The 12,492-nt window shown below is 61.7% G+C and overlaps 1 protein-coding gene across 1 annotated transcript; it reads right to left on the reverse strand.

Moving 5' to 3' along the window:
* Positions 1–1,783: 1,783 nt before the first annotated feature.
* Positions 1,784–7,077, reverse strand: MYL3 (myosin light chain 3). The gene is made up of 7 exons (XM_054594799.1): positions 6,872–7,077; positions 4,519–4,546; positions 4,226–4,375; positions 3,337–3,510; positions 2,348–2,425; positions 2,201–2,243; positions 1,784–2,010 (listed from the first exon to the last, which is right to left on the reverse strand). The coding sequence occupies exons 1-6, from the start codon at positions 6,980–6,982 to the stop codon at positions 2,215–2,217; spliced, it is 570 nt and encodes a 189-aa protein (XP_054450774.1). The 5' UTR covers positions 6,983–7,077; the 3' UTR covers positions 1,784–2,010; positions 2,201–2,214.
* Positions 7,078–12,492: the final 5,415 nt, after the last annotated feature.

Raw genomic sequence — 12,492 nt, forward strand, 5'->3', positions numbered from 1 at the left:
ATCCCACAGAACATGTGTCCTTCTGCGGCTGGCCTATTTCACTTAGCGCAATACCCTCGACGTTTATCCGTGTTGTAGCATGCATCGGGATTCTCTTCCTCTTCAAAGCCGAATGCTATTCCATTATATGTATACACCACATTTTGTCCACCCATTCTTCTGTTGATGGGCGCCTGGGCCGTTTATGCCTTTTGGCTACTGTGGGTAATGCTGCTGCGAACATGGGTGTGCGAACATCTCTTCCAGTCCCTGCCTTCAGTTCTCTTGGGTTTGTGCTTAGAAATGGAATTGCTGGGTCATATGGTAATTACTTTTTTAGTTTTGTGTGGTGCTCCACGCCAGCAGCTTCCATAGCAGCTGCGCCGCCTCGCAGCAGTGCCCAAGGGGCCCAATTTCTCTCCATTATGGTCAACACTTGCTGTTTTCTGTTTTGTTTTGGTTTTTTTGGATAATAATCATCCTAATGGGCATGACGCATTATCTCATTATAGTTTTAATTTGCATTTTCTTAACGATTAGTGTCGTTAAGCATCATTCCATGGGCATATTGGCTACTTGTGTATCTTCTTTGGAGAATGTCTATTCCAATCCTTGGCCTATATTTTCATCGCGTTGTTCATTTTGTTGTTGTTGAATTGTAGGAATTTTTTAAGATTTTATTTATTTATTTTTAGAGAGAGGGGAAGGGAGAGAGAGAGGGAAAGAAACATCGATGTGCAAGAGAAACATCGATCGGTTGCCTCTCACACCCCCAACCGGGGACCCGGCCTGCAACCCAGGCATCTGCCCTGACCGGAAGTCAAACCAGTGACCTTTCAGTTCGCAGGACGACACCCAACCCACTGAGCCACACCAGTCTGGGCAGGAATTCTTTATATATTCTGGATATTACATCTTCTTGGTTAAATCTTTACCCAACTATTACCTTCTCAGATAATCACTAGCCTCGTTATTTAACATGTCAACACCTCCCAACTCTCACTCACACGCACACCCCCTCACACACACACACACACACACACACACACACACACACACACGCACTGACTGTTCAGCCTCTTCCTGACTCTGGGTTCCTCCTCAGCCTCTATCTCAAGCGCCGCCGCACACCTGGGGGCTGCATGCTTGTCTTCTGCTGAGAAGCCCAGGGCTGGGGAACTCACTGGTAGACACTGGGTGCTGCCCCAGGAAGGCCTTCTCCTCTGGCCTAGAGCCACAGCTCAGGCGGAAGTGCCTCCGTTTCCCCATCTGAGTCAGGCAGGCGTCTAACACGTCTTTGGCTCTGACAGGTGGGACAAAGTTAGCCGCTGCCCTGCCACCCTCTCCCACTCTGACTCAGGCAAGGCCCTTCTCTGCTCTGGGCCTCACTTCTGCCACCTGTGTCGGCGGTGGCTCTGGGCCAAGGCCCCACGGGCCCCAGTTGCTGGTTGTGGGATGAGACGGCTCAGACAGTGCTCTCAGTCTCCCGGCAGCATCTCTGTGTGAGGGGCCACCGCCCGGCTGCCGTCTCAGGGGGGAGGGGGCAAGCAGAGCAAGGGGGGCCTCCAGGCCTCTTCACCTTCGGCCCTGCTCCCACCCAGTGTCTTGCGGGCCAGCCTCGCAGGGCTGGCGGGCCCCACGGGGCAGCTGTGACGAGGTGAGCAGCATTTCAAGAGGCCTTTGTTTTGTCCAGGGCTCGCTGGCCCATGGCATTTACAGAAGTCAACCAAAGGGCCACAGAGCAGACAGAAGATGAAAGGAAGGAGAGAAGGAGGGAGGAGAGAAAGAAAGGAGAGGAGAGGGGGAAGGAAAAAAGACATTTATTCGTAGGCCCATGGGTGATATGGGGACAGAGGCAGGCACAGGCGCATGCAGCCTGACGGGGTGGGAGGTGACAGCCACACAGACAGGTCTGCAGGGGTGCACGGAGGGAGCTGCCGCACGAGCCTCGATGCGCCCCCTCCTCCCCGCCGCTCCAGGCCACGGATGTCAGCATCGCCCGCTGTCCCCCATGTGGCCTCCCCAGGATCCCTGAGAGCAAAGGGGTCACAGGTTACGGCGAAGGGGGTCAAATGAGGCAGCAGGATGTCAACTGAGAACTGGAGTTGGTGAAGATAGGGCGGTGGGAAGAGGGGTTTGGATGACAGAGGCATGGGCTAGAGGGACAGCAAGGCGGAGTTAGCCGAGGTGGCTGCAATTTGGGAGGGATCAGGGGTCTCACCTGGGGTGACAGGCTCAGCTGGCCATGATGTGCTTCACGAACGCTGGAAAGAAGGGGACAGTGAGTGGCAGCGGTTCAGCCCTGGGTGGCCAAGGGCAGGAACCTAGGGTCCCAGGCCCCCCGAAGGCCTCCTGCCCTCGGACCCACCTTCATAGTTGATGCAGCCGTTGGAGTCCTCTTGCCCCGCCATCAGTTTGTCCACCTCTTCTTCTGTCAGCCTCTCACCTGACGGGGCCGGAGGCCGAGTCAGCACAGCCCAGCGGTGCGAAAGGTCGGACGCACCGGGCCCCTCGGGATGGCGGGCTTGCCTGCCCAGCAGTCCCACCCCTCGTGCTGGCATGGCCACCGCGGCTCGCTAGGCCTTGACCATAACCCCCCTTTCTGAGGCCAGGAGAGTCAGTGATGGGTCAAAAAGGGCAGGGCCTGGGGCACAGGCCTGGTGCCCCCTCCGAGCCTCGGCCTGTCCTAACGGCGCCACATTGGCGTTCAAGTCAGCAGCACACCCTCTCCTCCATCCACAACAGGCTGGGGATGGGGGGTGAGCTGGGAACCAGGGGTGGGGGTGACTGGGGAGGGGACCGCTCCTCCCCTGGCGAGTCAGGCGCCCTGCTGTCCCTGTATTTTTGCGTGTGAGCTGTGCTGGGCCCCCTCTGGAATGCCAGCCGCAGTTCCTGTCCCCCACCGCACCCCCCCCCACACACACACACCCAGGGACCAGCACGGGTCTGAGCACACAGTAGGTGCTCCATACACATTTGCTATAGGAAAAAGTCTCCTAGAGAAGGAGTGGCAGGCACGTGATCTACTCGGCCACTCAGGTGACAGGGCCCTTGATCTTGCCCACGAGCCCATGAACCCCAGGACGGAGCTGATCCTCTGGACGTGCCACTGAGCCCCACCCTGAGCCCGGCCTGTCCCTATCTCCCTTCGGCTCTGTGAACTACACCAACAAACTTCCTTTATTCACCACCAACATTTCTAAACCACCCATGTTTCTGTCACCTGCCATAGATGCACCTTGTCTGTGTCACTCTCCATTTCAGATGAGACACAGGCCTTGGGGTGGGCGGCAGTGTGGTTTCCCCTAGGAGGCCCCACCCCCCAAGGGGGAGCGGAGTGGGGGAGGCTGCCCTCACCCAGCGTGGCCAGAACGTGGCGGAGCTCGGCGCCCATGACCGTGCCATTGCCCTCCTTGTCGAAGACCCGCAGTCCCTCCACGAAGTCCTCGAAGGTGCCCGTGTCCTTGCTCTTGGCAATGTGCTGGAGCATGGGCAGGAACGTGTTGAAGTCCATCATCTTAGAGTTAAGATCTGAGGAGAAATGGTCGTGAGGCCCAGGCAGACCTTTCCCCTGGGCCTCGCCGTGCGGAGCCCTCGCCTGCACACAGTCCCCAGAGCGCTCTGCACCAGCCTGCCACCGACAAAGCGCTCCGCCAGCGCGAGGCACTTCACAATCAGCCGAGGATCAGCCTTTGCCGTTCTCAGGGAGAACTGGCGCTCGCTCGGTCCGGCGGTCCGGCGTTGGGAAACAGTCCTCGCCAGTTTCATCTTTTTACAAGCCCCGCCCACCTGCCCCTTGTGATTGGTCTGGAACCGCTGAGCCAACAGAGGCCTCCCCTGGGACTTTTGAATCGTCCCTGGGACCTTTGAACTGCACCCTCTTTGGCCAGTGTGGCAAGCGAAGCTGGCCCTGACCCACAGAGAGATACCGAGGGGACAGGAAGGGGCAGTGGGAGCCCCTGATCCGCTCTCACATCGGCCGCTGAGGCTGGTCTGCACTGTCGTCAGTCCCGTTTGACCAGGAGGCCTGGTTCATTGTCACGGGGCCAGAGGGGACAGCAAAGAAACACTGCTTGTCACCTTGTCAGCATCCCCTGACACCAGCCTCAGTGTCCTCATCCAGGCAACGGGAGGACAATGCACAGCAGGTAGGTTCCTGCGTTGTCCCACCACAGGTGGCAGCGCCCCCTGGTGGTCCCCTGGGGAACTGGCGCTAGTGGGGAGCTCTCAGGTTAGATGTACCAACCTTCCGGCTTTGGCTTCCCCAGGACACGGAGCACCTCGGCCTGTGTGGGGTTCTGGCCCAGTGCCCGCAGGACGTCCCCACACTGTCCATACGTGATCTTCATCTCACCGCCGGGCGTGCGGTCAAACAGCATGAAGGCTTCCTTGAACTCTGCCGGGAAAGAGCGTGAGCTGTGGACACGCCCAGCGGGAGCCCCGCCCCGCACCCCGCACCCACCCACACTGCTGGCAGGACTCTCAGAGTGGGGCCCCAGGCCCAGCCCTGCAGCCCCAAGGGTCAAGACCCCCACTCACCTTCAATCTGTTCCGCTGTAAACTCGATCTGAAAGGAGACCCCAAACGTGCTCAGTGCCTGGCTCGGAGGACAGGGCCAGGCCCCCTCCTGGTCACTTCGTGGCCAGCCCAGGCCTCAGCTCCACCGCGGTCCCAGCCTGTCTTCATCCAGCATCCCAGCCCCCACTGCCGCCCACCTTGACAGCCTCCTTCCCTCTCCCTACCTGCCTGCCCTGAAGGCCTTCGGTCTGACGGGCACCCAACCCTGACACCTGGTGGGGAATGGTGAGGAGGAAGTCCCGGTGCCGTTAGTCGCAGCTCAGGGCGGGGTTTACCTGATGCCTCTGGTACTGGACAGATGTGCCTGAAGCCACAGATCTGACCGGACTGGCTTTGCCCCCCGACCACGCCTGGGGCCCAGTGGGCAGAACTGGCCTGGGCTCATCTCAACAGGAGGGGGGGTGCGTGTGATATGCACATGTGTGCATGCATGTGCCTTACAAACACGTGCGTGCATGTGCCTGCCCTCACAGGGCCCTCAAGGCTGGGCGTGGTCCCTCACATGGCCTGCCTGCACCTGGGCCTTGCGCACCTCTGTCCATGAGGGAGGGGCAGCCCCAGCGTGCAGCACGGCAGGGAGCCAGGGCAGTGCTGCTGAGGCCACCTCAGGGCCACCCGAGGTCAGGAGGCCTCCTGGGACCTGGTCTCCTCCTGGTCTCCCCCTCCTCATCAGATACCAGGACTATTTTTATCACTACAGTCACTTGCCCCAAGGTCAAGGTTGTAGGAGAGAAAGGAGCTTGGCAGAGGGGGACATTACTGGCACCCTTCCTGCTTCTGCTCTCTTGGGGCCCTGCCAGCCTCCATTAACACACCAGTGAGAGGGACACCCTGCCCCTGCCGCCCTGCCCTGGAGGTCTTCCCTGTCCCCCGAGAGCTGCACCTCTGCCAGGAAGCCTGCTGACGTTAGGTCCCCTGGGTTCCTGGCGAGGCTCCTGCCCTTCACCAGCCAGCCTGAGGGGGTGGGGCACACATGAGGGGCCTCACTAGTCCCTCCTCTTGGAAGGGACTGTGTGCCAATCTCAGATCAAGTGAGACAGGACAATGCTGTCAAGAATCCAGGGTGGTTGGACCCTCGGGGGGGGGGGGCGCTGTGGGACACAAGCCAGAGGCCTGAGAGGTGGCCAGAGGTCAGGCAGCCAACTCCCTGGAGCACTAGATATGAGCCTTCGAGGAGGGCCACTGCCCCATCCCACAGCCAAGAAAACCAAGCCTCGGAGCAGGGAAAGGATTCGAACCCATGTCTTGAGGGACAACGTAACGGCCTCCAGGAAGGACTCTCAAATAGGAGTTGGATCTGTGCAGAGGGGCTGCAGGTCGGGCAGGGCCTGTGGGAGCTGCAAGGGGCTGGGAGGGCTCTGCCTCAGCCAGCAGCCAGGCCGCAGTGGCTGGGGGCCAGCCAAGAACAGGGAACAGGCAGGGTGCAGGGTGCGTGCCGCTATGCAAATGCCACAGGTGGGAGTCATGGCTCGTCCTCCAAGTTTAGACAGCTGGGGAAGGGCTCCTGGGGCCACTGGTCTCAGCTCAAGACCAGCTTCCTTCACAATCTATCCAGCCTGTGCCTCAGTGTCCTCACCTAGAAGCTAAGGCCCTCCCAGCTCTGGGGCTCAGGCACCTTGGCTGGGGTGAGTATGACCCAGCCTGAGCAGGGGCCTCGCTTTCCCTGACTCCCCACCCTGTCTTCTCTAGGGAACTTGGCATGGACTTGAGACCCCACAGCTGGGCAAGGAGGATCCCTGCCTGGCTGCAGGGCTGGGGGCAGGTGGTGCCAGGAATCCCCAAGGACGTGAGTGAGGTCCCGGGAGAAGGGCAAGCGAAAGACGCCCTCTGGCTGGTGGATTGAGCGGCTGGCCTGTGAACCGCCTAAGAACCGCAAGGTCGCCAGTTCCATTGCCCGTCAGGACACATGCCTGGGTTGTGGGCCAGGTCCCCAGCTGGGGGCGTGCAAAAGACGGGCAACCGATCAATGTTTCTCTCTCACATAGATGTCTCTCTCTCTCTCTCTCTTTCTCTCTCTCTCTCTCCCCCCCTTCCCCTCTCTGAAAATAAATAAAATCTTTACAGAGAAAAAAAAGATCCCCTCCAGCAGCCCTAGGGAGCCCTGCTGTTGTCTGCCTACCCCCCCTCCGCCACAGCCTCCTGAGGCCTGAAGCCCCAGGGCTTGTCTGGCCCCTGCACAGAGGCATCCAGCATCAGCTCACTGCTCCCCTTCTGGGGCCTGGCCTGGCGCCGGGTCAGTCCACCCTGGGATCCACTTACCCGCCCTGCCCTCCCTGCAGAAGCCCAGCCCCAGGAACCCAGTTCCCGCACCCACCTGGACCTTGGAGGCATCAAACACGTCCTCCTTGGGAGGCTCGGGGACGGGGGCAGGAGCTGGGGCTGGCTTGGGCTCTTCCTTCTTGGGATCTGGCTTTTTGGGGGCCATGGGAGCGGTAAGCACAGAAAAAGAGGTGGAGAGAAGGAAGCAGAGAGCAGGGTAGGTGAGCCTCGGGACCTCGGCCTTTATCCTGGACACCTCTTGCCCCCAGCCCCACCCCCATAGTGCACAATAGGGACAGGGCCATAAAAGGGCATTGGCCAGGCTCAGGGGCTATTTTGGGGCCTGGGGAGGGCATTGTTCAGGCTCAGGAATGGGTGGGGGAGAGGGAGGGCTGTCCCTTCCTCCCAATCACCTGTTGAGGAGGGGGAGGGGGAGGGGAGCACAGAGGCCACTGCTCAGCAGCAAGCACACCCTCAAATGCACATGCACAGGGCCCTGCTGTTCCTCAGTAGGTCAACGCACCCAACAGGTACCAAAGGCCGGAACCGGTGTGCGTTGTGTTGGGGGCAGAAGGACTTGGATCACCTGAGGCACCTCTGGAGTGAAACTTCCCATCTGTGCATTGAACTCCCAGGCTTCCGTCTGCGTCTATGCTGGGGGGAGGGGTTGTGCGCGTGTGCCCGTGCGTGTGCGTGGTCTCTGTGTGTCTGGCTGCTTGTATGCGCGAGGGCTCCGTGTGGCTATGATAGGAGGGTGCGTGTATCAGCGTGTGTTCTCTGGGGGTCCATGTGCGCCACAGCCGCATCTGTGGGGGCGGGGGTGGCGCCTGGCTCTGCGTGTCAGCCCTGTGTGTGTGTGTCCGGGTGTCTCTGTGTCAGTGTGTGTCATGGCGATCAGGCAGCTTCAGCCCCAGCCTTGAGCCCGAGGGCCCCCAAGAACACCCCAAGAGGCAATGGAGTGGGCGCCTCACCCTCAAAGGCAGCGGTCCAGCCCAGTTCAACAGCGGAGGCCAGTTTGGGGTTTCCCCCTCACTCCCTACTGCTTCTCTTCAGCAGCCCCCTTGGCCCACATTCCCCACACTCCTCGGGGTCTGCGTCCCGCCAGGCCCTCATGCACACTGTGCCCTCTACCCAGAGTGCCTTGCCCCTCCTCTGCTTGGTACATTCAAGGCTCTACCCTCGTGCTCCCTCTTCCAGGAAGGTCTCTCAGATGCTGCTCCCAGCGCCCCATGTTTCCCTCTGCCAGTCTTCACTTGCAAGGGGCTGAGGGCCCTGGGATGGTCCGCCTCTCTGGGGACACCAGGGGGCTGTGTGGTTTGCCCCCAGGTGCCCAGCTCAGGACGCTCAGCCTAGTTCCTACCTCCGGTGCACCCTGGAGTGCCCAGACCTCAGCAGAAGACAGTGACAGAGTGCAGCCTGGCTGGGCCACCATCTGGGGAGGTGGGGGGAGCAGGGAAGGCTGAGGCGGCATGAGGCCCTTCCAGGCACAGAGCTCTGAGAGGGAGGACATCTTGCAAACACATTGGGCTCCATTCCTTACCCAGCGTCTGGGGCGGGGGGTGGGAAGGAGGTGTTCCTTGTTATTTTTTAAGTGCCTGAAGCCTTTGATAGAAACTTCAGAGGCAGTCCTCACCAGCCCCCGCCAACCCCCAGACACCTGGGAATGTGCCGCGTGCGGAGCTGCAACTGGAGCCGGAGGCGAGGATCCACCTGGCCTCTACCTGCTGGGCCCGGGTGTCTCATCCTGTCACTCAGCCTCATGGCGAGGGGAGCGGCAGTCCAGGGAGGGGACCAGGGTCCCTGCAAGCAGGGACACGGGACATCCCTCCCCTCATCTGGAGGGCAGAACACCCCGCAGCAGGAAATCTGACAACATCCGGTGCTGGGGGGAGGCAAGTTTTTCACTTTTCTTCCAGATGTTTGGCAAGAGTATTGAGAAAGAAAGGGGTGGGGAAGGGTCCGCAGAGACGAGCCAGAAATACCACAAGAGGAGATGACAGCCGGAGGGGGACACACGGAGTGCCCGTGCCACGGCCCAGGCCTGCCGACCCTTGGGGCAGCTGGGTGTCCCACGGCGGCTCCAGCCACCCACGGGCACAGCCAGCGAGACCCCCCCCACACAAACCCTTTCATTCACCCTGGGGAAACTGAGGCCCAGGGCAGAGCCACCCAGACTCCCCATCTTGTTTTGTTCACACACAGCTGCCACCCCTTGGAAACCACCCAACATCAGCTTGAACAGCGGTGGGCGAGTGACAGGGGCCTCCTGGGCCTCAGCTCGTGCTGCGGGGTGGGCAGGCTCGGCGGCCAGCCAGCGCCACCTTCCTCTGCCCGTCAACAGGTTGGGGATGCGGTGTCTTGCTGTCTTTCTTTTACACACAGGGAAGATGAGGTCCGGCAGGGGGGACACAGTTCAGAGAGCCATCCTCCACCCCCCATTCCCAACCCATCCAGGGCTCGGAGGGAAGCTGGGCTGGGCCTCTGCCTGAGCGCTGGCCCCTGGGAGCAGCAGCGGCCCAGGGCTCCCCCGCAGGACCGCTCTCGAACCCTAAGTAACGCCAGCCCACCCAGCCCGAGCAGCCCCAGGGCCCCCGGGGCTGCCAGCCGGATTAGCTGTTGAGGCCCCGGGCGAAGCAGGGGGTGGGCAGGACAGGCCACGCCGAGGCCTGTTTCTCGTCTCTCCCAGGTCCCAGCCTGAGCTCCACGTCCTGCAGGAACAGCAACCCAGCAGGCGTGATCCCAGCGGGCTCTGCGGGTCCTAGAGAGCCGAGGGGCTTGGGCAGAGGCCTGCGTCCCACGCCCTGGGCTCTTCCAGATCCTGGATCCAGGTGGTGGCTCTATCTGATGCAGGCTCACACGTGCCACATTTTAGAGCCTGTCCAGGGGTACCCACCTGACGTCCCCCTCCCTACACGGCCAAGGGGAATGCTGCAGAAGATGGGGGCCCAACCTCGGAGGGGTCTGTGAATGGAGGCAGGAGACCCCAGGGCCACACTGGCCTCCGTCCGGTTCTGTCCAGCCTCCCTGCCTTGCACAGGCTGTGTCCTCCCCCTGCCCGGGCTCTCTGCAGGTCACCCATTGGTCACAGAGGGATGTCACCTCCTCCAAGAAGCCTCCTCAGACTACCCTGGACCTCTGCCCTGTCTCTCACCCTGACTCCTCACCCTTGCACACCCTGAAATGGGCTTGTTTCTCTGTCCTCCTGTTTCTTATGTGTATCCCCCCACCCCCCAGAGTACCAGCTGGCACAGGAGGAATTTTTATTCTTCCACAGCTCTGTATCCCCAAGTCTAGAACAGAACCCAGTGTACAGTAGGCACTCGATACATGTTGGATGAGCAAAAGTTCCAAACATGTCAACTTACCCACTTCCCACAGGAGACCTAGGACCCCCTTGCCAAACCCATCCATGGAGAGGAGTACGGGGTGACAGGGAGAAAGGGGATTGGCTCACTGACGCAGTCTCCGGTGAGGACAGGGGGCACCCTGGGTCAGCAGTGCGGCCAGTGGCTGCCCGTAAGCCCCCCTGCCACTACCTCAACTCAAGCCTGCGATTCCTATCTGTTGGTTGGAAGTCCTCTCAACAGGGGGAAGGGGTACAGGGGACCCCCTGGCGTGGGCAGTGAGACAACCATGATGGCTGGCCAGCAGGGGGCGTGGAAGAGATAGGAACGGGCCTTTGGATCCTGAACCCAAACCCCAGAACCCAGGATCCCTACCTCTCCTCCAGACCTGGAAGCCGAAACCCCAAACCCAGACACCAGGACACAAGTCTCAGGATCTGAACCCCAAGCTCAGAACCAGAACCCAGGACCAGAGCCCACTCAGGAGACCCAGACTCCCCATCCCAGAATGCCGAGGCCAAACCCCAGACCTCAGACCCAAGACCAGGACAGGGGCTGCTGGCTTCCCAGACTGGCACCGCCCGCTGCTCGGCCGACAAGGGCGGGGTGGGCTGGAGGGGCAAAGCTTTGGCAAATGGCAGGGGTGAGAGCTCGGCAGATCCTCCTGGTAACGTTCAGAGGGGCATGAGGAACGTCCCTCCTCCCATCAGGCCCAACTTGGGGAGTTCGGATAGGTGGCCACGTGGAGGCATGAGGCAAGGGAGGGACGGCTGAGGTCTGGCTGTCCCTTGGGCCCAGGAGGCAGCGCAGGGAAGGAGGGTCTGGCTCCCCACGTGCCCTTGTCCCCCTGGCCGCAGGCTCTGCAGGCCGCCCTGGCCCGCCCCGGACCGCCCCTCCTGGCCCACGGCCTCCGGGCTGGGATGCAGGCCCACACTTCCCGGAGGAGTCGAGAACGCGGCCTGGGCCAGACCCAGAGCCTTAGAAGTAGGTCAAATGTTGCTGTGCAGCAGGTCCTGAGGACCCGTCTGGGCACGAGCAGGCGCGCCGGCAGGTCCATGGGCTGCCGGTCACCCCCCAGGGCACACGTGTGTATCCGCATAGACGGGAACCCACCACCCGGCGCTGGGTGCCATAAACACAGACCCCGCGGGGGGCCCCAGTCCCTGCCAGCTGCACGGATGGGGGCCCAGGCCCCAACTCTGGCTAAGGTGGCACGTGGCAGCCACGAGGGCCCAGAACAGAGCAATGTCTGCCCATTTCCCGCAGCTCTGGGCACGAGTCTGACTCCAAGGAGGACTTCCCAGCAGGGCCGCTCTGCCACCAACAGGATGTGGCCTGCTTCCCGGAGGCGCGGCCCAGGACGTGAAAGACTGGAAGGAGTGGCCAAGGGGGAGGCAGAGGCTCCCCACGGCCTCTCCAGGCTGGGCCTGGCTCCTCCTGGCCTCAGCTTCCTCATCTGTACCACGGCTACTGGAGGGGCACCGCGATGCTGGCTCAGGGGACCGTCACTGCCCCGAGTCGCAGCCCGTCCGTGCCGCCCCCACGCCACACACAGACAACTCTGTCCTCAGCAAGCCAAACACAGCCCTCAGGCCCCTCCCTCTGCCCACTGTGCTGACGGGGACCAGATGCTCCAACCTTGTGGTTCTGGGGGTGGGGGTGGCAGGGCCCAGTGGGCTGGCAGGCAAGCCCGGGGTTTGGCCCAGGGACCTATAATCAGCTCCTGCCCCTCTGATCCCGGCCCAGGGCTGACGCTTGGGGCTGTGGTGTCCTGGCCGGCTGTGGCCATGGCCGCTATATTTGGGAGCCCAAATGAGCAGAAGGGAGGGGTGGACAAGCAGGATCCTCCAGGGACCAGTGCCTCATGGGGGACAGGCTGGGGGACCCAGTTGGCCAGGCTTGGTCCCTTATGGAAGGAGGGCATTGCCTTGCCTTCAGGGACCCAGTTTGAAGGGTGCGCTTGGCCCGAGACCTGGCCCAGGGGATGTCGGCCCTGCCTTCGGGGGCCCGTCTAAGGAAGCAGAGTGGACATGTGTCTGGGGACGCGGAACCCCTTATTTAGCCCAAAGAGTCAGGCTGCAAATCGGGGCCAGGTACCCTGAGTGCATGGGAAAGGGTGGGGGTCGACAGGGTGAGCGCCCACGGACAAAGGGCTCGCAGGGGTGAGGCCTGGGGCCGAGGGGTCTGGGGCTGCGGTCAGAGGAGAGGAGGCGAGGTGGCTTCCGGAGGCCCGGGCCCTCCCCGGCGTGGCCTGTGGCCTCCCTGCACTGCCCTGGGCAGTCCCTGCCGCTGGGCCAAACCCTGTACTCTCCCACCAGCAGTCTCCCGAAGA

This window comes from Pteronotus mesoamericanus, unplaced genomic scaffold (genome assembly GCF_021234165.1).
Source record: "Pteronotus mesoamericanus isolate MK-2021 breed Mesoamerican mustached bat unplaced genomic scaffold, CSHL_Meso_final scaffold_533, whole genome shotgun sequence".
In the NCBI taxonomy this organism is placed as follows: Eukaryota; Metazoa; Chordata; class Mammalia; order Chiroptera; family Mormoopidae; genus Pteronotus; species Pteronotus mesoamericanus.

Bases quoted from the DNA above. Each gene is read 5' to 3' on its own strand.
- MYL3 (XM_054594799.1), bottom strand. From the start codon at position 6,982: ATGGCCCCCAAAAAGCCAGATCCCAAGAAGGAAGAGCCCAAGCCAGCC. The intron at 4,547-6,871 runs GTGGGTGCGGGA...GTCTCCTTTCAG, and splicing joins TTGATGCCTCCAAGGTCCAG to ATCGAGTTTACAGCGGAACA. The intron at 3,511-4,225 runs GTTGGTACATCT...ATTTCTCCTCAG, and splicing joins GGGGAAGCCAAAGCCGGAAG to ATCTTAACTCTAAGATGATG.